General features: G+C 42.8%; 3 protein-coding genes across 3 annotated transcripts; 2 read left to right on the top strand and 1 right to left on the bottom strand.

The window, feature by feature from the left end:
• Nucleotides 1-1,703: 1,703 nt before the first annotated feature.
• LOC125572487 (cubilin-like) lies at nt 1,704-6,842 on the top strand. Its single transcript, XM_048733014.1, has 4 exons — nt 1,704-2,192; nt 5,187-5,558; nt 5,887-5,928; nt 6,019-6,842. Exons 1-4 carry the CDS (start codon nt 2,129-2,131, stop codon nt 6,354-6,356), a joined length of 816 nt encoding a protein of 271 aa, XP_048588971.1. The 5' UTR covers nt 1,704-2,128; the 3' UTR covers nt 6,357-6,842.
• Nucleotides 6,843-7,669: 827 nt separating this feature from the next.
• On the top strand, nt 7,670-13,479 carry LOC5507903 (ZP domain-containing protein). Its single transcript, XM_032376651.2, has 7 exons — nt 7,670-7,809; nt 8,354-9,076; nt 9,816-10,083; nt 10,923-11,011; nt 11,799-12,018; nt 12,240-12,505; nt 12,960-13,479. The coding sequence occupies exons 2-7, from the start codon at nt 8,596-8,598 to the stop codon at nt 13,139-13,141; spliced, it is 1,506 nt and encodes a 501-aa protein (XP_032232542.2). The 5' UTR covers nt 7,670-7,809; nt 8,354-8,595; the 3' UTR covers nt 13,142-13,479.
• On the bottom strand, nt 13,332-23,917 carry LOC5507933 (ZP domain-containing protein). The gene is made up of 7 exons (XM_001628494.3): nt 23,690-23,917; nt 21,289-21,345; nt 17,111-17,332; nt 16,479-16,622; nt 15,715-15,934; nt 14,480-14,757; nt 13,332-13,691 (listed from the first exon to the last, which is right to left on the bottom strand). The coding sequence occupies exons 1-7, from the start codon at nt 23,754-23,756 to the stop codon at nt 13,522-13,524; spliced, it is 1,158 nt and encodes a 385-aa protein (XP_001628544.2). The 5' UTR covers nt 23,757-23,917; the 3' UTR covers nt 13,332-13,521.
• Nucleotides 23,918-24,531: the final 614 nt, after the last annotated feature.

Raw genomic sequence — 24,531 nt, forward strand, 5'->3', positions numbered from 1 at the left:
ATAATTGGAGACCTGCTCCGGCTATGTCTCTGATAATTTCACTGGATTAAAAGTAGTTTCATTTGATTTTGCATTTCCTATTCTTTTTTCTTAATTACTGTCGAATCCGTTGTATCGCGACCCGCGTTTTCAAAACACGATTTGTTTTGGTTTTCTGTTCCGTCAGTAAAACCATTCTGAGCCAATCAGAGTCTCGCTTTGTGCACTTCCCTGGCTATCCTCTGGACGAAAACGCGACAGAAAGCCAGGCAACTGCTCTAGGCGAGAGGTGGCAAGCATTTTATTGGGTTAGAATAATTTGACTGGCGGAACAGAAAATCCCAAAAGACAAAAACAAATCGATGTTTTAAAAATGCGGCGTCGCGATACAACGGACTCGACAGTTAAGCCCGCGATGCATTTCATTTCTGTTTCTGACGTACGCTCAAGGTAAAAATGAATCAAAAGTATAACTTCATTAATCATAACAATAATAATGACGATATGATTAATGATAATAGATTAATAGATAGATAGGTTGAATTACGTTTTGTTACAATAGTCAAATACTTAAAAATTCTAAAAATCTAAAATATGAATCTAAAATTACAGGCTTGATCAAATCTATACTGCGTTGATTAAATATCTAGTCGAAAAATTTAGTGGAGGCATTGAACATTAAAAAACTTTTTGCAAAACGTTGCGTGTTGGCTTTGATGGCAAAGACCCGCCTCTTCCTAATATTAATTCTAGAGTTCTGCTGAGGGAGCAGCCTATGTAGTTTGGACTGGCCATGACTTCGCTATTACAGATATATTCGTTGAACAGATTAAAAACAATATTCCATACACGAACATTTCGTCTGGTTTGCCCTTGGTAAATCATGTCTTTTTCTTCTCCACTCTACCATCCTGACTAGGTATACAAGTCAGGCTCAGGGCCTTGGCATTTTAATGTTTTCTATAAACCAGTGAGAAAAGGGGTTCCAACTAATATCCCAAGCTCCTTTGCGCGGCGCGTTTCTTACGATGACGATTGTTTTTGCGTATTTTGTAATAGTTTATTGTTATTTTGTCTTCACTCAATAACGAAGGCGTTACTGAAGGTAAGAAGTCATATTACTTTATTCTATAACGGCCGTACCAGGGGATGGGTCACTGGGGGGCACGTGGCCCCCGAATATTTTTAAAAATATAAGGAAATGACGAGTAGGGGCGTGGCGGTGCCTATTCTTTTTTCTTAATTACTGTCGAATCCGTTGTATCGCGACCCGCGTTTTCAAAACACGATTTGTTTTGGTTTTCTGTTCCGTCAGTAAAACCATTCTGAGCCAATCAGAGTCTCGCTTTGTGCACTTCCCTGGCTATCCTCTGGACGAAAACGCGACAGAAAGCCAGGCAACTGCTCTAGGCGAGAGATGGCAAGCATTTTATTGGGTTAGAATAATTTGACTGGCGGAACAGAAAATCCCAAAAGACAAAAACAAATCGATGTTTCAAAAATGCGGCGTCGCGATACAACGGACTCGACAGTTAAGCCCGCGATGCATTTTATTTCTGTTTCTGACGTACGCTCAAGGTAAAAATGAATCAAAAGTATAACTTCATTAATCATAACAATAATACTGACGATATGATTAATGATAATAGATTAATAGATAGGGTCCTTATTTTACCCTCGAATCCACTTAGGATGATGACTCAATTCCTTAGGTTTCGAACTCTCCAATCAACTGAATGTTCCAGAGGGTCACGGATTGTTTTTATAACATCGTCTCTAAAACTCATTGAGCCATTCACACGGTTTGTCTGAGCCGAAAACAACCCATTTCATAACATCACCTCTGACCACAAAAACACTTGATACGTGAATGGCGTCTCAAAGTACTTACAGTCACAAAAAAACTCCACATAAGGACTGTAGCGTGACTCTTAGGATGTGAGCCGCGGAGCCGCAAGCCAGCACAGACGGAGTGAGGTTTACGAGTTGCGTTAGCGCCCAAATGAGCAGTGAATAATTGTAAGATGTTACGATGTAGGGGGTGTGATTGTTTAACACCATAAGACCGTGTTTGAAGCGCCAGGAAGGTGTATTCGTATAGAAGAAGGCGCTGGTTTGCTCGTCAGCTTGGAGTAGACAGATCGAGGTCATGCATCAGATAGTGACGGTATTTTTAGCGGTTGTTTTTTCCCGCAGAATTCACGCTAGTGATGGTGAGTAATTGTGTCTTTTATTTTTTGTTAAGACTTCGCGATCAATGTTAGCAATGTTGTTTTATTTACGCAGTGTGTCTGGCACCTATATACTACTCCAGCAGAATTTATTTTAAGAGGATTCTAAAACTCCAACTATAATATCAAATATCGTAAATAGTCGGCTGCACAGAACGATAATTTTCTTTGAAATTGATAAGCGTACTATAATAGCCGTATGTTTTTACTGTTTAGATATATACATGATTAAGCATATTATCACATTCATAAATTGGTGATCTCTCCATGCTTGAGGTTTTGCGATTGGGCCGATTAGCTGCTCAAAACGATAAAATAACAGACCATATTTCTTTTATATGCGCCTTACGTTCTAGTTTATAGAGCTGGCTTAGGCGGACCAAATCTATAAAAAATATGCAATGAACAATAAGCCAGCCTTGTCAAACCACGGACAACACCTACGAATGATATGTTCTCTGAGTTATAATAGCTATAGCCCGAACCAAGAAGCAATTTTCTGTTTTGAGAAAAACATAGCATTTTAATATAAAGCATAGCGTGCAGGGTGGAGGGAACCACTACAACTTAATGTCTTATCTGACTGATAACATATTTTTATTCTTGATTAAGACCTATAATAAAATTACAAATCTATCATACAAGCACGAACGGGGCACTTTTTTATACTGTGTTTATTTTGTTATCGGCAATAGTGACAAGTTTTATTTTAAAATCAGTTTTGTAGACGATGGCCAGTAAAAGCAATATCGGAAATTTTCGTTATTGTTTGAATAAAAAATTCTGTGAAACCACCTTTTTAATGACCTGTCATAAAAACATCGTTATTGAATTCGAACTCGCATAATCAAGATGGACCTTACTTTAGCAAGATGCTTCATATTAGCGATATTATCTTTTTTTAATTTCTCCTTCCTACGATAAACATCTTTCCTTCATCTACAAACTTCCAATTGCAATCAGTTGTTTGCATATTGCGGGTTTTGCGGTGTTCCGCTGAATGATTTTGTTGGTCGATTGGAGTCTCGCTGGCGCAGAAAATAATAGGAGTAATGAGACATCTTCTTATAATAGTTTTACGCATCGTCAAAGACTAGACGACTAGTATTCCTTTACCTAGAACACAGTTATGCTGCACATAATTTGACGCCTTCGCGTATTTTCTAGACTTATACGTACTGTGTACTTACGCTACGACACATCAGAGTTAGGGGCTCTAGGATTATTTCTTAGTGGATGTGATTTAGAGAATCGGTGTATTTTGTATGGCTGAACTCCGTCCGTTGTCACAACTTGCGTGACAATGTTTTGTTTTGTTTTGAATATTCAAAACTCTCCTTATTTATCAAAAGACACCTTTCCCTGCATTACTTGATCCCTAAAAACAATTGCGCTGTCCTTGGTTGTAAGAGGGATTGAAATTCACAGTGATTCAAGCGGATTTTAATTCCATTCTGAGATGCCCATCTCATTTGCAGGGGGTTTATTGGCTTTAAAAGACACCTTTGGGAAACACGGCCTGGGGACATAACCTTCTTTAATTGGGACTTTGAAAACTGTCATAATAACCAGATTTCTTTATTGAGCGGGATTCCATTATGTACAGACAGAACAATTGAATACAATACACGATGTGTAACACAAAGAATAGTACAAACCTAAAAAGACTTTTTATATTGTTACCAGACTTGATTGGCAAGCTTATTGTGAATTTTTCATCGGATACTTTTAAGAACTTTTCGGGGAAAAGTTTATGCCTTCCTACCAAAATTCAAGAAAGGAAACAATATATGTTCAATTTTCAAGAAGGTATCATCAGGATGATGAATCTGTCAATCATAAAATAGTAGGGCCGCCGAAAACTACCAACCAATCGATACCTTTCCTCCAGCAGCCTGTTGTATTTATTTTATAGCACATAAACAAGATGCAGCCAGCGAGATCAAGCTATCAAGGCAGATAGGACGCAAACAGTTCCCATGATCTTCCATCGTTGGGGATAATTTATTTTTGCTTCCGGCTTATGAAGTCACAATAAGCTAAAGCAATGGCGAGATAACTATACGAAGACCAAACTAAGGTTATCACACATCAGCAGATAACAGTGTTACATCTGTTATTCATGTAAGAAAAGAATGAATATCTTGAATAATTGAAAGCAGAAATCCTCAACCGACGCAAGGAGCTTCTCAGTCTGGGAAAACCAAAGAGTTCTAAATTTTTAATAAGAAAACGGCTAGGAGGTTTCCACTGGTTTTGATCGACTCTGATCTTTGATCTTGCTGAAGAGCTCAATTTAACCACATCCGGTTCCCAAGATATGTTTTTTTATGGTTAACCGTGTTGTCTGTTAGCGTGATTTTGCGGTTTTTATGGCCCTCATTAAAGACATGTTATCATCACACACTTGTCAAGTCACCCACTCCGTGTAAGCACGTGTGGTTTACAAGATGGGGGAAATAATTAGTGGTTTGTTCAAGCTGCTAAATAATCTTTCCTTGTCTATCATCCTTCTGGTGTTAGCAGATGTTTGAAGGGCTAACTGGGAAATTGTATATATTTTGTGTATAGCATGTATCATATCTCATCGATAGAAAGGTGACAGCATTATCACGGGGTGTAGACGAGAGGGGGCTTATGTTTACTGAATCCAATGCTTTGCATTGTAATTTTGACTCTGTTGTTTTCAGACAGATCTATAAAACTTATCATTAGTAAAAAGACAAGCTTGTGACATACAGTAAACGGGCGGGGGAGATTTGGCCATTCTTCTAGAACTGATTCTTGAAGACCAAGGGAGGGAGGGTGGTGGAGGAGACGCGCCTTCCTCTAGCTACGCGCCCCTGTAAGGTTGACCGGCGGAAAATAAACATAAGCGGACCCGTGACCCGTGAGTTGGGTGTCTTGTAGTCTGCGAGTAAAATAAAAAAAATATACAAATATTCACATTTTTTACGTATTCTCTGTACATTCCAGACCACCTTTGTACGATAAACCACACAGCAATTTCCATTTTTGCTCGATATACGAACCTCGCCTTCGACGAGATACGAGAGCCCGCGTTCCCTAGTGGCCATCGCCCTACCGACTGCGCATGGCAAATAACGGCTCCCGCTGGTCATCGCATCAAATTCGTCATTGATGAGCTTCACCTCAACCACGAAAAAGACCGCCTGACTATCTACGATGGTGTATCGGACACCAGTGCCATACTCGTGGATTACGGACCGTGCGCCAAGGGCCGCTTGGTGTTATACTCGAGTGGTAGTGGAGTGCTTATCTCACTGGTATCCAATAGCAACGCAGCTAATGGACGGTTGAAGATACTGTTCAAGTCTCTACCTCCTGGTAGGTGACAGACAGACAGACGGACAGACAGACAGACAGACGGACGGACGGACGGACGGACGGACGGACGGACGGACGGACGGACAGACAGACAGACAGACAGACAGACAGACAGACAGACAGACAGACAGACAGACAGACAGACAGACAGACAGACGGACGGACAGACGGACGGACGGACGGACGGACGGGCAGACAGACAGACGGACGGACAGACAGACAGACAGACAGACAGACGGACAGAAAAACGGATAAGAGCACAAAGAAAAACATTAAAAAAATATGTAAATATGTAAATTGTATTTTAGCTCTTTATCTTTTTTCCCAGACACTATAACATGCACAAGTGATCCTGTGTTGGAGTCGAAAGGTAAGTTATCCTCAACCAAAAAAATCAATTATGGGAGTAAAAACACCTGTGTTACCGATTTCGACATATTCTAGTTCTATTTTTATCCAGACTACTGCAACTCGTATTACAAGCCCATCAATAAGTCATCGGGGCACCTAACGAGCCCAGAATTCCCCCAGCCCTCCCCGAACAGGCGCTGCAGGTGGCTTCTCACCTCGCCGCCTGGGTACCGAGTTCAAGTCATCTTTCGGTGGATCGGCATGGACTGCCTTGACCCTCTCGAGGTCAGCGACACTAATAGCGGAACGATATCGAAGTATTGTGGATGCTCCGAACTCTCATCGATCGTTTCAAGCTCCTTGTCACTGTGGATTCGGTTCCAGTCCCTCACGCCACGGCAGCCAGGGTTTTGGATAACATACAGGAGCATTTGTGAGTGTATTTAGTATATTTTTGTCTGATAAACCTTGCCCTTTCCAGGGATGTATTTTTGTTTTTATCAGTCATATATGTTTCTAATAATCCACATTTTGTGCCCTTTTAACCAGACCCCTTAGAACCTGTTACTTCTTAGCTGACAGCTTTTTGTAGCCGACAAACTAAAAGCTGCTAGCAAACGAAAAGCTGACACCTTTATCATTATGTATTTCGCTGCACTGTGCGGACTCAAAGAAACCCTCGAGTTTTACTCGTTTACTGTTACGGCGGATGGCTACGAGGAGCGAAGCGATGAGCCTCTAGCCGCACGGCGAGTTGATTGGCTGGTTGGTTATAATTCTCCGATGGCGCTTTGTGATTTGTCACTGATAACACGTGATCTTGTAACTCGCAAAACCGGACGTTTTTCACAACAAATATGGTGGCGACGAGCATTTCTGAAAGGAAATCTATAGAAAACTCTATTTCAGAAACCCTCTAATTTCAATTTTTTTTCATATAGAATAATTGAAGAAAGAACAGAATGAGGTCGTGGTTGGATATTTTTAAGGGAAAGACGTCGTAATTACAAAGCCGGTTTGTTGAAAAATAAAAAACAACAAACGACGGCGCGTGACTCATTAATATCAAAAACCTAGGCCGTGCAGCCAGAGGCTCGTCGCTTCGCTCCTTCGCTCGTAGCCAAGACCGGTGTCACAGTAAACGAGTGAATCTCGAGCCTCTGGTACCCAGGGCAACCCAAATGACATCAATAACAAATCCCCAAAGCGGTGCCCTGTGGGGTAATGGCTCTAGGTATCTTGAAAGGTAGGGACGTTATTGTTTAAAGTTGATACCCTTACTGCTCTTTTTAATATTTTGCGGATTCTAGTCGCCGATATGAAACAGGTGAACGCCTTTTGGCTACCGTCATTCAGGATCTTTGAAGCGTATTCATTGGGGCCAGCATTTCTCCAAAAGGCATTGACCAATCAAAAAGCACCAAATAAAATATTCCATTGGTTTGAACGACGGAAGCCAAAAGCGTTTAAGCAGTTGGAAATAAAAGACGAGAGTTCACAAAATATTTAAAAATCGCAGCAATTGAACTTATAGAAAAGATTCTCATTTCCTTTTTTTCGGGCCTCTTTATTATGACTTATTTCAGGGAACGTGCCCCCGATATTTTAGAAAAAGTATAATGAGATCACCAGTAGGGGCATAACTGTGCCCTAAATATTTTCTTGATGCCCCTGTGTTGTGTCCTCCACTCCCCCCACCCCCCCAAATATTTCAAGGCCCGCTACAGCTCTGTATTTATATCAAGATTCGTGTAATCGGTTGCGAAGAAAAGGTATGCCAAGTTTAGTAACTCTTGTTTGTTCGTAGCCTTGCAAGAGTGTCCGGCTGAGAAAGCAAATTGCGATGATACCTACACTTATGAAGGCTTTGACAGAACGGGACAAATATGCACCGACACAGGTAAGACCACGTGCTTGTGAGGCAAGCTTCAGTCATTCATTGTATTTGCTGGGGTAGAGTGGGCAGGCAAAGTTTTCGTAAAAGCCTGGTCCCGTGCTAGCTGTGGCCCTAAACAGCATGCAAACAAGTACTGTGTGAAGAAGAGCCCCCTTCTAAGAACACTGGCTTGAGGAACCCTTGTTATAAGAACACCATGCCATCTCTATAAATTTTTACCCCATGATTAAGTAGACCAAGTTAATGAGGATATTGGAAGGATATAACGTTTCTTTAAGAGGCATCTTAGAGTACGCCGAGTTTGTAATGATATTAATCTTAAAAGAGAAGGCTCAAAGTTAGTTGTGGTGGCCATGTTAGTGAATCTGCTGTCCAGTTGTGAACCCTGGAGGAATAACTATGCTCCTCACTCAACTGGAAGTCTTCGACGTCATCTCATCGACTTTAAATAAGGAGAAACTCCCCTCCTCCGATTGAGCCTGTTGATCAACCAATGCAAGGATTACGGCGTCTCTCATCTTAGAAATGTTTTTCGTTGTTCATATAGATATTCCACCGCCGACATTACCCCCACCACCGACAACAACTCCACCTCCGACGACCACTCAGGCAACCACTACGGATCCACCAACTACAACATCTACAGCATCATCAACAACAGTAGCAGCAATAACGTCAGGCGAAGTGTACAGTACGAGTTCACCAGGAGCAGATACCTTGACGGGTCACCCAGGCGATCCAGTAATCTCTCGGACCAAGGAGCCAGCAGAAAATACTACCGAGGCCACAATGAGACCTGGCGCAGGGGAAATCTTAACAACCACAAGAAAAACCTCTGTTGGCACAGATGAACCTAGGCGTCCGACTGAACAATTCGTGTTGGGAAAAACAACAAGAGCGAGCCAAGTGACCAGCGTGACTACACTAGCGGCAGATACGTCCACAGCAAGCCCACCTTTGACCAAGGGACCAGATGGAAGCACTACAAAAACAACCAAAATTCCCGGACCCGGTAAAACCCACATATCCACAGGCAAACCATCTATTACTGATAACACCAAACACAAGACCTCTCCATCAAGGTCATCAGATACGTCCGCTGGGAAAGCAGAGGGGAAAGGGGGGAAGGATGAAGAGCCGACAATTGTACCGGAAATGACGACACAGGGAGCTGGGTCTTCTGGAACAGGAGAAAGTGGAACAGGGACTTCGGATGTACAGAAGACAGAGGGCGGCAGTGGGGATAGTACGGGCGAATCGAAATATGAAGGTAATTAATTGAGGGGTTGTTCGCATGATAACGGAATGAGTTTCATACCTGAACGACTTTTGCACTGCGTTCACACGACAACAGTACTGTCAAACACTTAGTTAACGCGCGGGCGTTGTTTTAATAAACAAGATCGCGCAGGTTTCGCGCAAAACATTGTTTAGCTTATTAGTCGCAATATCTGCATGTCCAGCAAACAATTGGTTTACTTTATTGAGTTGATAAATGGCTCCAATGTTAAATTCCCCACTTTCATAACGGAACGAAGTTCGTATCGTCATCACATGATACCAGTATATAAAACTCGGCCTAAAACGAAAACCGGGATGAGTTAATTCCGATACGACGAAAATTTGTGACCGGTATCATGTGAACAGATACAGAGAAATATATGGTATGGGATGAGCCCATTCCAAAATAAAACTCATTCCGGTATCATATAAACAGCCCCTAAAAAAGGATATGGGATTCCGTCTGCATGCGAAAGGGCCATAGTAAGTGAATATAGGTGTTAATATGTAAATGTCCCATTGGTCTTCTACAGAGATTAAACATTGAATCTGCCGTTTATAATTGCTCAAACTCCCCATATAACAGTCAGTAAGCTTCGGTTTGCAAGAAGAGACCCCCATTTAACGTCGTCATTTCAGCCACGGGGAAACGGATACACGGTCCCTAATGCACACCTCTGTCAAGGCTTTAAACGAATAATAAAAAAAACTTGATATTATTCTCCCAGGCATCAAAGTGATCTGCTCTAAGCAGGACATGGAAGTGAGGCTATACATGGAGTACTTCGAACGGTTATCCATCGACTCACTTAGACTGAGTGACCGCGCCTGTAAGCCCGTAGTTACAAATGAGACGCTAGTCTTCTTTAAAGTACCGCTGGACGGATGTGGGACGGCTCACAACGTGACAGAAGACAGCATCGTGTATTACAACGCCATTGAAGGGGAGAGTTGGGAAGAGCGACACGAGCTTATCACCAGGAAGTATCACGCAAGGTAAGGCTTGGTTCAAATTTGGAGGGGAGTTAGGCTTGGTACACATTGGAAGGGGAGTTGGGCTTGGTTCACATTATAAGGGGAGTTTGGCTTGGTTCACATTAGAAGAGGAGTTAGGCTCGGTTCACATTAGAATGGGAGTTAGGCTTGGTACACATTGGAAGGAGAATTAGGTTTGGTTCACATTAGAAGGGGAGTTAGGCTTGGTTCACATTAGAAAGGGAGTTAGGCTTGGTTCACATTAGAAGGGGAGTTAGGCTTGGTACACATTGGAAAAGAGTTAGGCTTGGTTCATATTAGAAGGGGAGTTAGGCTTGGTTCATATTGGAAGGAGAATTAGGTTTGGTTCACATTAGAAGGGGAGTAAGGTTTGGTTCACATTAGAAAGGGACCTGGGCTTGGTTCACTGTAATAGTGGAGTAAGGCTTGGTACACATTAGAAAGGGAGTTAGACTTGGTTCGCACTAAATAAAAGTCAGGCATGTGATACTACAAGGAGAGGAAGTTGGCTTGGACCACATTATACGCGGTTACGCTCGGTTTAAAAGGGCTCTAGCTTTGCCTCACCCTAAAAGGCAATTTATTCTTGGTTTAAAAGGCTTGGTTTATTTAAAAGCGAGGTAAGGCAGGGTTCACACTGACACCAAATTGGTGTACAAACTAGAAGAGGAGTCGGGACAAACTGACTCTAAAAGAAATGTGGATTACACTTTTATGTTTATCAGGCAGACTAGAATAAAACTTATGCCTCGAGGGGCTAAGCGTCGTTTAGCTAAGCGGTAAGGCTTAGTTCACACAAAAAGAGGCTAGCTTTGGTTCACACTGTTTTCACTTATCAGGTTTTCGTTTGACTGCAAGTACGCGAGGAAAAGGGTTTTATCGGTCATCAGTTTTTCACCGAGAAAAAAGATCGTCTACTCCACTAAAGGTATGCGACGTTCAGACGCACCACCATCATCTAGCCTAAGCTTACAAATTGCTGGTTCAGGTGAAAAAAGACTTGTAAATTAATTCCTTCATTACTATTATGCGTTCTGAAAGTAAGTGTGAAAACACATGCTGTTTGCTGGTTCAACGTAACTAAATATATCTTTAGTTAAAACGAAACTTACGCTCTTTGATTGGTCAAGGGTCTATGTGTTATCAGAGAACACACGCACGTTTTAATTTATCTATATATTTTAAATAGATCTAATTTTTTGTGCGTCTGTCCTTTAATAGATGGACAGAAAATGCATACTGCACGGTTTGCTGATTTAGTTTACTGCGCCTCGTTGCGTATTTTTTAGAGGACACACGGAAAGAGATCTATCCGTTAAAGAGACCTTGTCAGTTAGACCTTTGTTATTATTTTCTTTTTTACATTAGAACAAAAATAATGAGCTAAAATCTCGAAATAATAATCTAAAAACAAAGTTTAATACTTATTTACCAAATTCAATTAAAAAATATGCCTTTTCACACTTGTTACTTTGCTAGGATAACAAAAAGGCGGCTGATAGAGGCTGTTTGAATAACGTGTTAGAAATACTTGATATGGTCCAATACTGGCCGCATATTCTCTTCCGTTTCTCACGACTGACTTGATTCATTTTCTGTATCCAAATAAACGTGGTAACTTCACATATCTAATGGACCTTTCTCACGACTGACTTGATTCATTTTCTGTATCCAGATGAGCGTGATAACTGACTTGATTCATTTTCTGTATCCAGATGAACGTGGCAACTTCACATATATAATGGACCTTTACCACACCCCTCGATACCAGAAACCCTTCAACGAGTACCCGGTCCATGTGTTGCTAGGGCAACCGCTGTACGTGCAGGTGGTCGTCAAGGCGGACGTGAGCCTAGTGGTATTTCTAGACACGTGTCGTGCCACGCCCACTAGCAGCTATGAGGATCCTAGAAGTTATCAGTTCATAGAGAAGGGGTGAGTGGAAGAATTTCATATTTTATTTAACCGTTAAATAAAAAAAATAAATTTTGCATATCCTATTTGATAGCTTACACGTGTGATCTTTATCACACTCCCTCTCATACAGCAGCAATAATATATCGCTGAGGTGGCAAATCTTTGCCTCATATCTCACCTACCCCCTAATCCGTCACGCCCACAGTTCCATTCGTAAACTTGTTTCATTCCGTTTCCAGTTGTTCACGTGACATGACTCTGCAGTACAGCTACACCATGTCAGCGGTCCAACAGTTTAGTATAAGCGCTTTTCGATTCGTTAATATGACCGGCTCGTCCAAAATCTATCTCCACTGCCTTGTTCATGTTTGCCCGAGGTCACAGAATGATTCCGTCTGCGCTCGCGGATGCAATGACGGGAGACAGCGGAGAGCTTCTATTGAACAGGTGCAGTCCCTGGATGTCTTAACCTTGGGACCACTGAATCTATTCGAAGATAATTCAGGTGAGTTGGATTGAAAACGCGCTTTCACAATGACCAAAATAGTGTTTACGAAAACCTATCTTTACCACCTAGGGCTATCCGTCTTGCCCTTGACATCAAAGCTCTCGCTTCTCCATCACTTACCATAGCTCTGATTTTATTTCTGTTTATTCATTCCGAGGGTTAATTATCGTTTTCGCGCATTTAGCGCTTTTTCGTAGCGAAATTTAGACTTCAGCCCTAGATGATCACCATATAAATCAGCTACATTTCAGATTAAACGACTTTTTTAACAAATGACAAAAAGGTCAGTACACCTCTTTCGTTTCTCGAAAGAGAAAAAGAAAGTCTCTTGTGGATGCTAAAACCCTAACTTTCGTTTGGTTTTCCTTGCTTATATATTGTGTGAACATTTGAATGGACAGAAAAAGTCTAGCTCCTCAAACCCAATCCTCTTCTTTTGCTTTCTCCACAGGCCTCCCGCTAGCCAGAAGCCGCCGTAATGAGGCCCTTGTTGTTTGGCTATCCGTGGCGTTGCTATGTGTGATTGTCATCGCTCTTGTCACCGCAATCGTCATGGTAACGATAAGGAAAAGGCCACGCCCAGTAGCAGCCCATAATAAGCAATACATATCTATAACAGACTCTAGTCTCTGATAGTCCGTTGTTATTATATTGTTGTCATTATCATTTTGTAAATATGATTAAATTCGGGCCAGGATATGTTCTTTTTATCTTCAAAGTACGGGGAAGGAAAGCGAGTTATAATTCAAGGAAGCGAATTATATATTTTGCCATTACTAACATCTGAAAACCATATCAAAAACATCAATGATTGAAACTCACATTTAAAACAAAATCCTTTATTCAACTTCTAACATATAGTTACATTTTAACAAATTATACTACAGATTATATTTTAAAAAATATTCAATTGATAACAAGAACTAGAAAATGTATAACGTAGTAAAAATGATTAAAACATTTTCTAAAAGTAAACACCATATCGAAATTTAAAGGAGTCAGTTTAACTTTGGTTACTCGTCGGCGACTACCAGCAAGTCATGCTTGCCATTCATTGGACGACGTCTGATCACCATGACAACGACAAGGACGAGGACAAAGGCAATCAGAGCTAGCACTCCGGCCGTGATTGCGATGATCGTGACCAGGCCGACATTGCCACTGGGCGGGTTTGCTGCGGGCGCTGAGAATACAATGGAAATATTTTTACAAAGTTTTTAGACAATGTTTAGATGGTCTACCCCGGCCATTTGTCCGTCTGCTATGAGTCAATAGTCTTGTTTTTAATTCAATCGCGGAGCAGTGAGTTCAGGCGATTTACCAGCGAAATCATCAATAATTCACCTGTTTGTGCTAGGTCTGAGCCCACTGGGATTTTTATGATGCTGCTATATGCGAAAATATCCGTCTTCCAATCTGTCTTTCATCTTTTTTTTCTGTCCATCTGTGTATCTTGTATTCTGCCTGCCGCCAGTGTGACTTTATTTGTCCATTCATTTGCTGTTTGTCTGTCCGTCCGTCTGTCTCTCTATCTTTTTACGGTCCGTCAGTCTGTTTCTATCCTTTACCGTCCGTCCGTCTATTTCTCTATCTTGTTACCGTCCGTCCGTCTATCTCTCTATCTTTTTACCGTCCGTCCGTCTATCTCTCTATCTTTTTACCGTCCGTCCGTCTATCTCTCTATCATTTTACCGTCCGTCCATCGATCTCTCTATCTTTTTACCGTCCATCCGTCTATCTCTCTGTCTTTTTACCGTCCGTCCGTCTATCTCTCTATCTTTTTACCGTCCGTCCGTCTATCTCTTTATATTTTTACCGTCCGTCCGTCGATCTCTCTATCTTTTTACCGTCCGTCCGTCTATCTCTCTATCTTTTTACCGTCCGTCCGCCAACCTCTCAATCTTTTTACCGTCCGCCTCTATCTCTCTATCTTTTTACCGTCCGTCCGTTTGTCTATCTTAGCATACATACCCGATGCCTGCTTGGTCTGACTTGCGCGGCGGATCGGTCCTAACGAAAGCTTGTAATCAAACTCGTCCACTACCACTGCCGACCTCCTTCGCCTCCCTCCGCCAGACCTGGGACACCCCGCAGCACAGCGCGAGTCCTTATCCCCCTGGCGACAGGCCACCACCTCACAGTGGAGGTACACGTCGTTGTAGTCGGGGAGGAAGCGGAACGCGCCCATGCTGAAGCGCTGTGCTGCAGTCTCAGTGTGCTTCAGCTGAACCGTCGAATCCGTGGCACAACTGCGCACAAAAAAGTACTTTTTATCAGAAATACATTGCTCGTAACAGACCCTGGTAAGTGACGGCTCAATGACTCGGCTTGCCTACTGGGGGAGCTGAAGTATCAGGCCCGTACCGAGGATTTTTCTTGGGGGGAGGGGGTGCGGAATCCGAAAAAGTGGACCTTATTTTTTTTCGGGGGTTGGGGGGGGGGGGAGAGGGTGAGTTCAAAGAGGGATTTTTTTTAATGCCTTTGCCGTATCTCCACTGGACGTTTATTGTCGGATTTGGCTTCATACCATAGTCATCTAGCTTGTGCTTTATAGTTTTGTCCCCTGCGTACGGGCCTGAGTATCAGCCTTGCAATGGCAATGATTAACCAAATGCAGCATTCTTTAACCATATTTTTTTCAGTAAATACTGATGACTCATCACCACACAGAAGCTTTCACAGCATTGTTATCCATCCCATATTCAGGGGCTTTAGGGGGGGGGGGGGGGGGGGGGTTTCAGGATTGAATTGATAGGGATGCCCGTCAGGAGATTTGAAAAATACCCCCAAAAATACCTGCACACCAAAAGTTGCTACCCTCAAAATACCCCGGAAGCCCTAAAAAAATTCTTATAGAAAAGCCTATTTTCTCTCAAGTACTCCCAATAGTATACCTGAGGCCCGATTTTGAGCCCTAAAAAAATTCCCTATCAGGTCGACATGGGAACAACCCCCACTACCCCCAAACCCCCCTCCCCCCCCCCCCCCCCCCCCCCCCCGGGCTTAGGTGTTATGGTTTTCATTCCCCGAATATGTCCGCTTTTTGAGCCGTCGACTTTTCCGAACGAGATTTGCAGGTCAGGCAAATTGACCTTTGATGGACTTGTATACTAAGTTTGAATAATTAGGTTCTGGTGCAAATGTGAGGTTAATCTAATTTTCTAGCCCTAGCTATTTTGATCTAAATATTATCTACATATACCTACCTGTCGTTGATGAAGACATATCGCGGCATGTCCTCGTAGCCGGAGGTGGGTGTGGCGCGGCAGTGTAGGGGGGCCACGGCGAGCTTAGAGTCATTCGACTGCACCCTCACCTCCAGGTACATGCGGGAGCCCACGCCGATCTCCGCGGGGTAGCTATGCTTTTGCTTGTAGTCGCTGCTCTTGTACAGGTCCATGAAAAAGGTGAAGTTGCCAAAAGACGCTTAGGGAGAGAACGCGGAAAAAAAGGATCAATCGGAGCGAGCAGAATTCAACTTTAATAAATCAATAAACTGCCCAGCCAACAGCCATTCCAAATCATTCAATCAGTAAAGCAAGCAAACATAAGCATCAAGGATTCTGGATAAACATTGTGCGGGGCCAGTTAAACCACCCATCAACTTATCAACCCCAATCAATCAATCAAACATCATTTAGGTATACTGAGATATTTGCATCAATTTTATTCAAAGTATCGGCTTATATTTTTTATGTCTGCTGTATTCATGTGATTGGTCGACGTCTCTTGGTCTTGTAAAGAATGTCAATCAACCACTCTTTTGTTGTTATTTACATCTGAAAATACAGCGGTCTGTTCGCCAGAAAATATCGACGATTGATGTGTTATACTTTATTGATGATATTTAATTGAAAATATCTCAGTTTCCTTGCTTGAATGATCCAATGGAAATGGGTGCTTTTTGTGACTTGGTAATGTGCGGGAGCGTAAAATGATCGGCCTTAGCACAATGAATTAAACCGCTTACCTGTCTTGGTGTAGAGTTTAGCGGCTCTCGGCGAGAAGGAGACGACTGACAGCACGACCTTTCTCTCGTATGAACACTTGAAGGGCATCACGGCCTGGTGCTCACGTGTGATCACACTCTCCGTCGTAAGAGACTTCATGTTTCCTGGAAAACGATTCGAGATTCAAAACGTTTCGAGGAAAAGTTTAAGTCCAGTTTCGATTACCAATCTGCCTAATGGAGAGAGACCGGCAGGACACATAAACAGAGAACGAACAGTTTGCAAATGCAGGCGAGATGATAAATAATCCACAAGTCGCGGGTAATTGAAGTCAGCAATTAGAGAAACAAATGAAAACTGGCCAAGGAGTAAACATCACGTTCCTTTTGTCCTGAATCCTTAGACCCCTTAGGCCTATAACAGGTCTTGGGTCACATACCGGAAACGGGATACTATGGAACCAGGAACTGGATGTAGGAGTAGACAGAGGCCGCTAAGAAGAGTTGGGGAAAAAAAGGGCACTCAGACACCCCCCACCCCCCACCCCCCTTCTTCAGTAACCAGAGAATAGAATAGAAGATTGCTGGTACAGATGCGCTCAAGTGTGTCTGCGTGCGCGTGAAAGCAATATTTATGGTTTGTCTTTACTCGCCTGTAATAGAGTTGTAGTAGACGATGTACTTCCCGTCATCGCTGACGTTATGGGTGGTGCCACACCCCTCGAGAGCGGTGCGGAAGATGACATGCTCGTCGGTGATCTCGGTGGACCGGCAACTCTTATCGTTAAGGTGCAAGTAACTGGTATCCAGGTTACTTATCTCAGATTTGATTATCTTGGCCTCCATGTAGTCGCGTGTGCAGCGAATGTGAACCTCTGATTCAAAATAATACATTCACGTGATAAGAACAATATATTCACGTGATATTTTACATGAACACAACGATACATTCTAGTAAGCAGAAATAAGTATTTACGTGATCATAAAATGACATCACCTGATCCTAACAATATGCCCCCATGATTTTCACAATAACTTCACATGAACAAAACGTCACATTCTTGTGGTGAGAAAAATAAAGACTTGATCACCTGATCATAAAATCTCTTCAAGTGATCAAGATCAAACCACTGTTTGGGGTGTTAAACAAATCTAGTGGTTATTTATGTTTGGTTGATGGGACAGCTTGTGCATCTATCTTTCTATCTCGTCACTGAAAGCAGACATCATACAGGACGATTAACCCGACCCGTGCAATCAACAGACACTAGCTAAACGCCCATGAAGGCGCGCCTTGTCGAAAGAGGTGGTAACAAGACACATACCATAATACCAAAGTGGAAGAAGGGTAGGGTCAGAAGTGCAATACATAGATCCCATCTTCTCGTACGCGAATAGGGTAAATGGGATCAAATTACAGGCGAGGACAGGTGTCTGTTACCATAGAGATTGCTGGAACATACCAGGTGTGTATCCAAGATGTGCAGAGGGGGAGGGGGGATGCGCAGTTTAAGGCATCATGGAAAAGGTAGTTTTGCGCGAAGATTACTTAAAAAGAAATTACCCACTTTTCTGGCAGCCGAGATGCGCACCCTGTACGAGGGAGAGGCTTGTAGGGATACGAGAAGGAGGCTTGTAGGGATACGAGGGGGAGGCTTGTAGGGATAGAGGGAGAGGCTTGTAGGGATAGAGGGAGAGGCTTGTAGGGATACGAGGGGGAGGCTTGTAGGGATACGAGGGAGAGGCTTGAAGGGATACGAGGGAGAGGCGTGTAGGGATACAAGGGAGAGGCTTGTGGGGATACGAGGGAGAGGCTTGTAGGGGGGAGGCTTGTAGGGATACGAGGGGGAGGCTTGTAGGGACACGAGGGAGGGGCTTGTAGGGATACGAGGGGGAGGCTTGTAGGGATACGATGGGGAGGCTTGTAGGGATACGAGGGAGAGGCATGTAGGGATACGAGGGATAGACTTGTGGGGATACGAGGGAGAGGCTTGTAGGGATACGAGGGGGAGGCTTGTAGGTATACGAGGGAAAGGCTTGTGGGGATACGAGGGAGAGGCTTGTAGAGATACGAGGGAGAGGCTTGTAGGGATACGAGGGAGAGGCTTGTGAGGGAGATGCTTGTAGGGATACGAGGGATAGGCTTGTGGGGATACGAGGGAGAGGCTTGTAGGGATACGAGGGGGAGGCTTGTAGGTATACGAGGGAAAGGCTTGTGGGGATACGAGGGAGAGGCTTGTAGGGATACGAGGGAGAGGCTTGTAGAGATACGAGGGAGAGGCTTGTATGGATACGAGGGAGAGGCTTGTAGGGATATTAGGAAGAGTGTTGAAGGGATACGAGGGAGAGGCTTGTAGGGATACGAAGGAGAGGCTTGTAGGGATACGAGGGAGGGGCTTGTAGAGATACAAGGGAGAGGCTTGTGGGGATACGAGGGAGAGGCTTGTAGGGGGAGGCTTGTAGGGATACGAGGGGGAGGCGTGTAGAGATACAAGGGAGAGGCTTGTGGGGATACGAGGGAGAGGCTTGTAGGGGGAGGCTTGTAGGGATACGAGGGGGAGGCTTGTAGGGATACGAGGGAGGGGCTTGTAGGGATACGAGGGGGAGGCTTGTAGGGATACGATGGGGAGGCTTGTAGGGATACGAGGGAGAGGCTTGTAGGGATACGAGGGATAGGCTTGTGGGGATACGAGGGAGAGGCTTGTAGGGATACGAGGGGGAGGCTTGTAGGTATACGAGGGAAAGGCTTGTGGGGATACGAGGGAGAGGCTTGTAGAGATACGAGGGAGAGGCTTGTAGGGATACGAGGGAGAGGCTTGTGAGGGAGATGCTTGTAGGGATACGAGGGATAGGCTTGTGGGGATACGAGGGAGAGGCTTGTAGGGATACGAGGGGGAGGCTTGTAGGTATACGAGGGAAAGGCTTGTGGGGATACGAGGGAGAGGCTTGTAGGGATACGAGGGAGAGGCTTGTAGAGATACGAGGGAGAGGCTTGTAGGGATACGAGGGAGAGGCTTGTAGTGATATTAGGAAGAGTGTTGAAGGGATACGAAGGAGAGGCTTGTAGGGATACGAGGGAGGGGCTTGTGGGGATACGAGGGAGAGGCTTGTAGGGGGAGGCTTGTAGGGATACGAGGGGGAGGCGTGTAGAGATACAAGGGAGAGGCTTGTGGGGATACGAGGGAGAGGCTTGTAGGGGGAGGCTTGTAGGGATACGAGGGGGAGGCTTGTAGGGATACGAGGGAGGGGCTTGTAGGGATACGAGGGGGAGGCTTGTAGGGATACGATGGGGAGGCTTGTAGGGATACGAGGGAGAGGCTTGTAGGGATACGAGGGATAGGCTTGTGGGGATACGAGGGAGAGGCTTGTAGGGATACGAGGGGGAGGCTTGTAGGTATACGAGGGAAAGGCTTGTGGGGATACGAGGGAGAGGCTTGTAGAGATACGAGGGAGAGGCTTGTAGGGATACGAGGGAGAGGCTTGTGAGGGAGATGCTTGTAGGGATACGAGGGATAGGCTTGTGGGGATACGAGGGAGAGGCTTGTAGGGATACGAGGGGGAGGCTTGTAGGTATACGAGGGAAAGGCTTGTGGGGATACGAGGGAGAGGCTTGTAGGGATACGAGGGAGAGGCTTGTAGAGATACGAGGGAGAGGCTTGTAGGGATACGAGGGAGAGGCTTGTAGTGATATTAGGAAGAGTGTTGAAGGGATACGAAGGAGAGGCTTGTAGGGATACGAGGGAGGGGCTTGTAGGAATACGGGGGAGAGGCTTGTAGGGATATGAGGAAGAGGCTTGTAGGGATACGGGGGACAAGCTGGTAGGGATACGAGGGAGAGGCTTGTAGGGATACGAAGGAGATGCTTGTAGGGATACGAGGGAGAGGCTTGTAGGGATACGAGGGAGAGGCTTGTAGGGATATGAGGAAGAGTGTTGTAGGGATACGAGGGAGAGGCTTGTAGGGATACGAAAGGGGGCTTGTAGGGATACGAGGGAGAGGCTTGTAGGGATACGAAGGAGAGGCTTGTAGGGATACGAAGGAGAGGCTTGTAGGGATACGAGGGAGAGGCTTGTAGGGATACGAGGGACAGGCTGGTAGGGATACGAGGGAGAGGCTTGTAGGGATACGACGGAGAGGCTTTAAAGGATAGGAGGGAGGGGCTTGTAGGGATACGAGGGAGAGGCTTTTAAGGATACGAGGAAGATGCTCTTGTAGGGATAAGAGGGAGAGGCTTGTAGGGATTCTAGGGAGAGGCTTGTAGGGATACAGGGATACATAGAGAGGCAAGAGAGCATCGCGACGAATTTACTATGCTCGCACATAAACTTCGCTTGTGGTCCGTACATCAGAATGAGCCATACATGAAGTACCTACCTTGTTTAACTATCACGCAACTTAACGTAAATATCCCCAGAAACGGAAAAAAACTTAAATCAATCTCTTACTGATACACTTAAAAGAAAATTATAAAGAAAATTATAAAGCTAGAGAAAGATAGAGAATACTTCTCGGGCTTAATGGAATGTTTGTATAAGAGTCCGCTCATAACGCAGGTTTTCCTATTACGAACAACATGGCGGCCGGGTGCGACATCGACCAAGGTCACTTCGAACTCGATTTTCTACACGAAAGCTACCATTCCACCTGGCCGCCAAGATATTTTGGAAAATCTGAATAAACAAGCTTTTAATTGAGCCTAAGCCCGCTTGGTCTCGTAAAATGAGTACTCGGACCGGTCTAGGTGATGGACTACACTATTAAATCAGATTTATGAGAGCTTTGGGATATTTTGCCCCCTGGATCCGCCGCTGTGAATAACACTGTCACTTACGCTTGTCGGACAAGAAAGGCCTTACAGTTGTTGTCATGGCAGCATCTGTGGTCTGACCTGTAAAAACACACGAATGAATATCGCGAGTATCTGCCCCAGGTATAAGTAATGGACCCACGAACCAATAAAATAATACTAATAAATAAAATAAATAAAATAAGATAAAATCTGCAGTAATGGACTAGTTTCCAGATGCGCCAAATTCGTCAAAAATTTACAATAACCTTGGATCTTTTATAATACAGATTCAGATTTACCAATTAAAAGCTTTGGCAATATCAGAGTCCAAGCTCATATCAATACGGGCCGGAAAATAATTTTGTTTGCACGTGGAAGCTTGATAAAACGATAATCCCTGCTTGGTCATCACAACAGAATTTTTGTGAAGCATTTTCATTCTAATGGTTCCTTGTTATAGACAAGCACAAAATAATTAAATTTAATTAGGGTTACACTTGAGTTGGAGCCGTGCTCTGTTGTGTCAACCTTACCGCTATTTCAATATGTGTAATAGTGGTAGAAGCCTTATAAATAAATAAATAAATAAATAAATAAATAAATAAATAAATAAATAAATAAATAAATAAATAAATAAATAAATAAATAAATAAATAAATAAATAAATAAATAAATAAATAAATAAATAAATAAATAAATAAATAAATAAATAAATAAATAAATAAATAAATAAATAAATAAATAAATAAATAAATAAATAAATAAATAAATAAATAAATAAATAAATAAATAAATAAATAAATAAATAAATAAATAAATAAATAAATAAATAAATAAATAAATAAATAAATAAATAAATAAATAAATAAATAAATAAGAACGTTGCTGTTCTGTGAAAACAGAATATTTTTCCGTTCAAAAAGATAAAGCCTCAGATGACCAATTTCTCGCAGACGCGAGCAAGAGCGTTCGGCAGAACACTGAGCGGCTGATCATCACAAGCGAGATACCGTTATGGGATCGCTAAAATATTTATAACCTTGGAATGATCGTTACGTAAACCATGTGGGAGCTAATAAAATCACGCGCATGCGCTCTTGTAATTTTTTTTAATGACATAGAAGCATCTCCCTAAAAAAAACAGAACACTAATAATATTATGATTATTCATACTGTATCATTACTACTAATAAATAGCTAAGATTTGAAAAGTTGTCATTATAATACACTATATTCAAATATTGGAGGAACGTGGTAATCACAAAAATATTTTTGATGGTTTTTTAATCTTAACTCCTATGTGGGACCGGATTTTTAATCTCACCGATAGCGCGGCTACTCCTCTAAACAACTCCCAGGAAAACTACTCTCTTTGCAGTTAGCATTAAGACCTTAGTTATACACCTATTTCACAAAAGGTTGTCAGTGCAAATGGGGAATGGTAAATGGCTTATGGGTACTAATTATTCGTAAAATTAAAGGTGTTAAATAAAGTCCAGCAATGTCAGAGTCAAGCATTGGTAGCTGGATAATCGTTTTGATTTATCCATATTCTTCGAGACGCATGGTTACTTTCGGTCGAAGAACTGCCATTTGCCAATCGCCAATTGCCATTTGCACTGACAACAATTATTGCAATAGGTGTATACAGGGTTTATTTTAGCAAGCTGTGTTAGCAGAGTAAAGTCTACCTCTTGTTAAAGAGGCATGCGTTTATTTGAGGTCAGCTTAGCTAGATTTAAAACATTCCCGACGTATGAGTTTCCGAATCGACAAGCTCTTGGTTTGATTGACATGTGACACGTGACGCGTGATCCATAACTGATTTTCAATCAGGACTCCCTTTCGATTCGGTGCGACTAATTGTAGACATAAATAACAACTGAATTACACGGTTCACATCAAATGCATAGCGAATTCTTTATGTGCGTGAATTCATTACTAATTCCGATTTTATCCTATTAAAATACTAGAAATATCCCATTCTTGACCTTATTGCAACAGAAATCTTAATCGATACCTTAAACAATTTTGCTTTATTATTTTTGATTGAGGAATATGTTGAAAAGTGCACTCATAAATCTATCAATACCTTTACAGCAATAGAATAAAATCACGCAAAACATCGCCGTGCTTTCAGCTAGAAGAAAACATTCGAACACATTCAAATCGCCTTTGCACTGACCCTCCAGATGCTTCACCACAGTCTCACAAATTGGTCTAAATCAATATAAGATATTGATATTCAAGGCCTCAAGGGCTTGTATCTAAGAGGACCTCCTTGCTTTATATGTAATGTTCTCAGCGCACTCACTCACGCAACGAAAAAAAGGTGCAGATCTCAAAGAACATAGCAAATTCTAAAATAACTGTCTAGGATCTGGCATGAAGGGCGCGACAAGAGAGATATACCTCATTAAGTGAGGTTATTTCGTAGGAATACCTGCGGCTGGGCTCACCCAGGCGGCCACCAAGACCACTAGGACAACCACACTATACAACATTGACATCTTCCGGCACTGACTCCCTTAAACAGGCGACAGAAAGGAGCTAAGCGACACACAGGCCTTGGTATTTGTCCTAGGTCCGCCGTGCGCTCTGAAGACTAGAACAAATGATGGCCGCCTCAGATATGGTTGACCTTTTATAGCCCCCAATTATGAGTGCTTTGTATTGGATTTTGATTAAAATTTCTGTCTGTGTTACCTAGGGGGAGGTCTTATCCTAGACAACAGAACAATAGGATAAATGAAGGCGATCACACTGTCATACTGATTAATTTATTTGTCTATATTTTTTATTCTTTTAGAAAGATGTAGCCACAATAAACGAATATCTGCATTCAATTTTAAAGGTTTATTATCAAAAGGATAGATTGAAAGCGAAAACACTGTCATACTGATGAATTTATTAGTCTTTTTTATTATTTTAGATTAAAGATCAAAGTATTTACCCCCCATAATGCAATGCGGCAAAACTTTATCCGATACATTTATGATGAGCAATAAAAAAATATACGTGAATATCTGTTTTCAAATTTAATGGTTAAATGTCAATTAATTGTCATTCCATTGGCGTCCAGGTCAGACATATGCGCACCAGACACGATGCATTTGATTACAGCACAACAACTGGGGAATTAGATTAGAATACACGCCACGCCTCACGATGTCTACCATTTTATTTAAGAAATCTGTTCCAGGAGCTGTGAGCTTCAATGTCGGGTCAAAAACATTTTGTAGGGTACGGGAGGACAAGAAAATTATCATGTAGAACCATAAGTCT

The sequence above is a fragment of the Nematostella vectensis genome, chromosome 9 (assembly GCF_932526225.1).
Source record: "Nematostella vectensis chromosome 9, jaNemVect1.1, whole genome shotgun sequence".
Lineage (NCBI taxonomy): Eukaryota > Metazoa > Cnidaria > Anthozoa > Actiniaria > Edwardsiidae > Nematostella > Nematostella vectensis.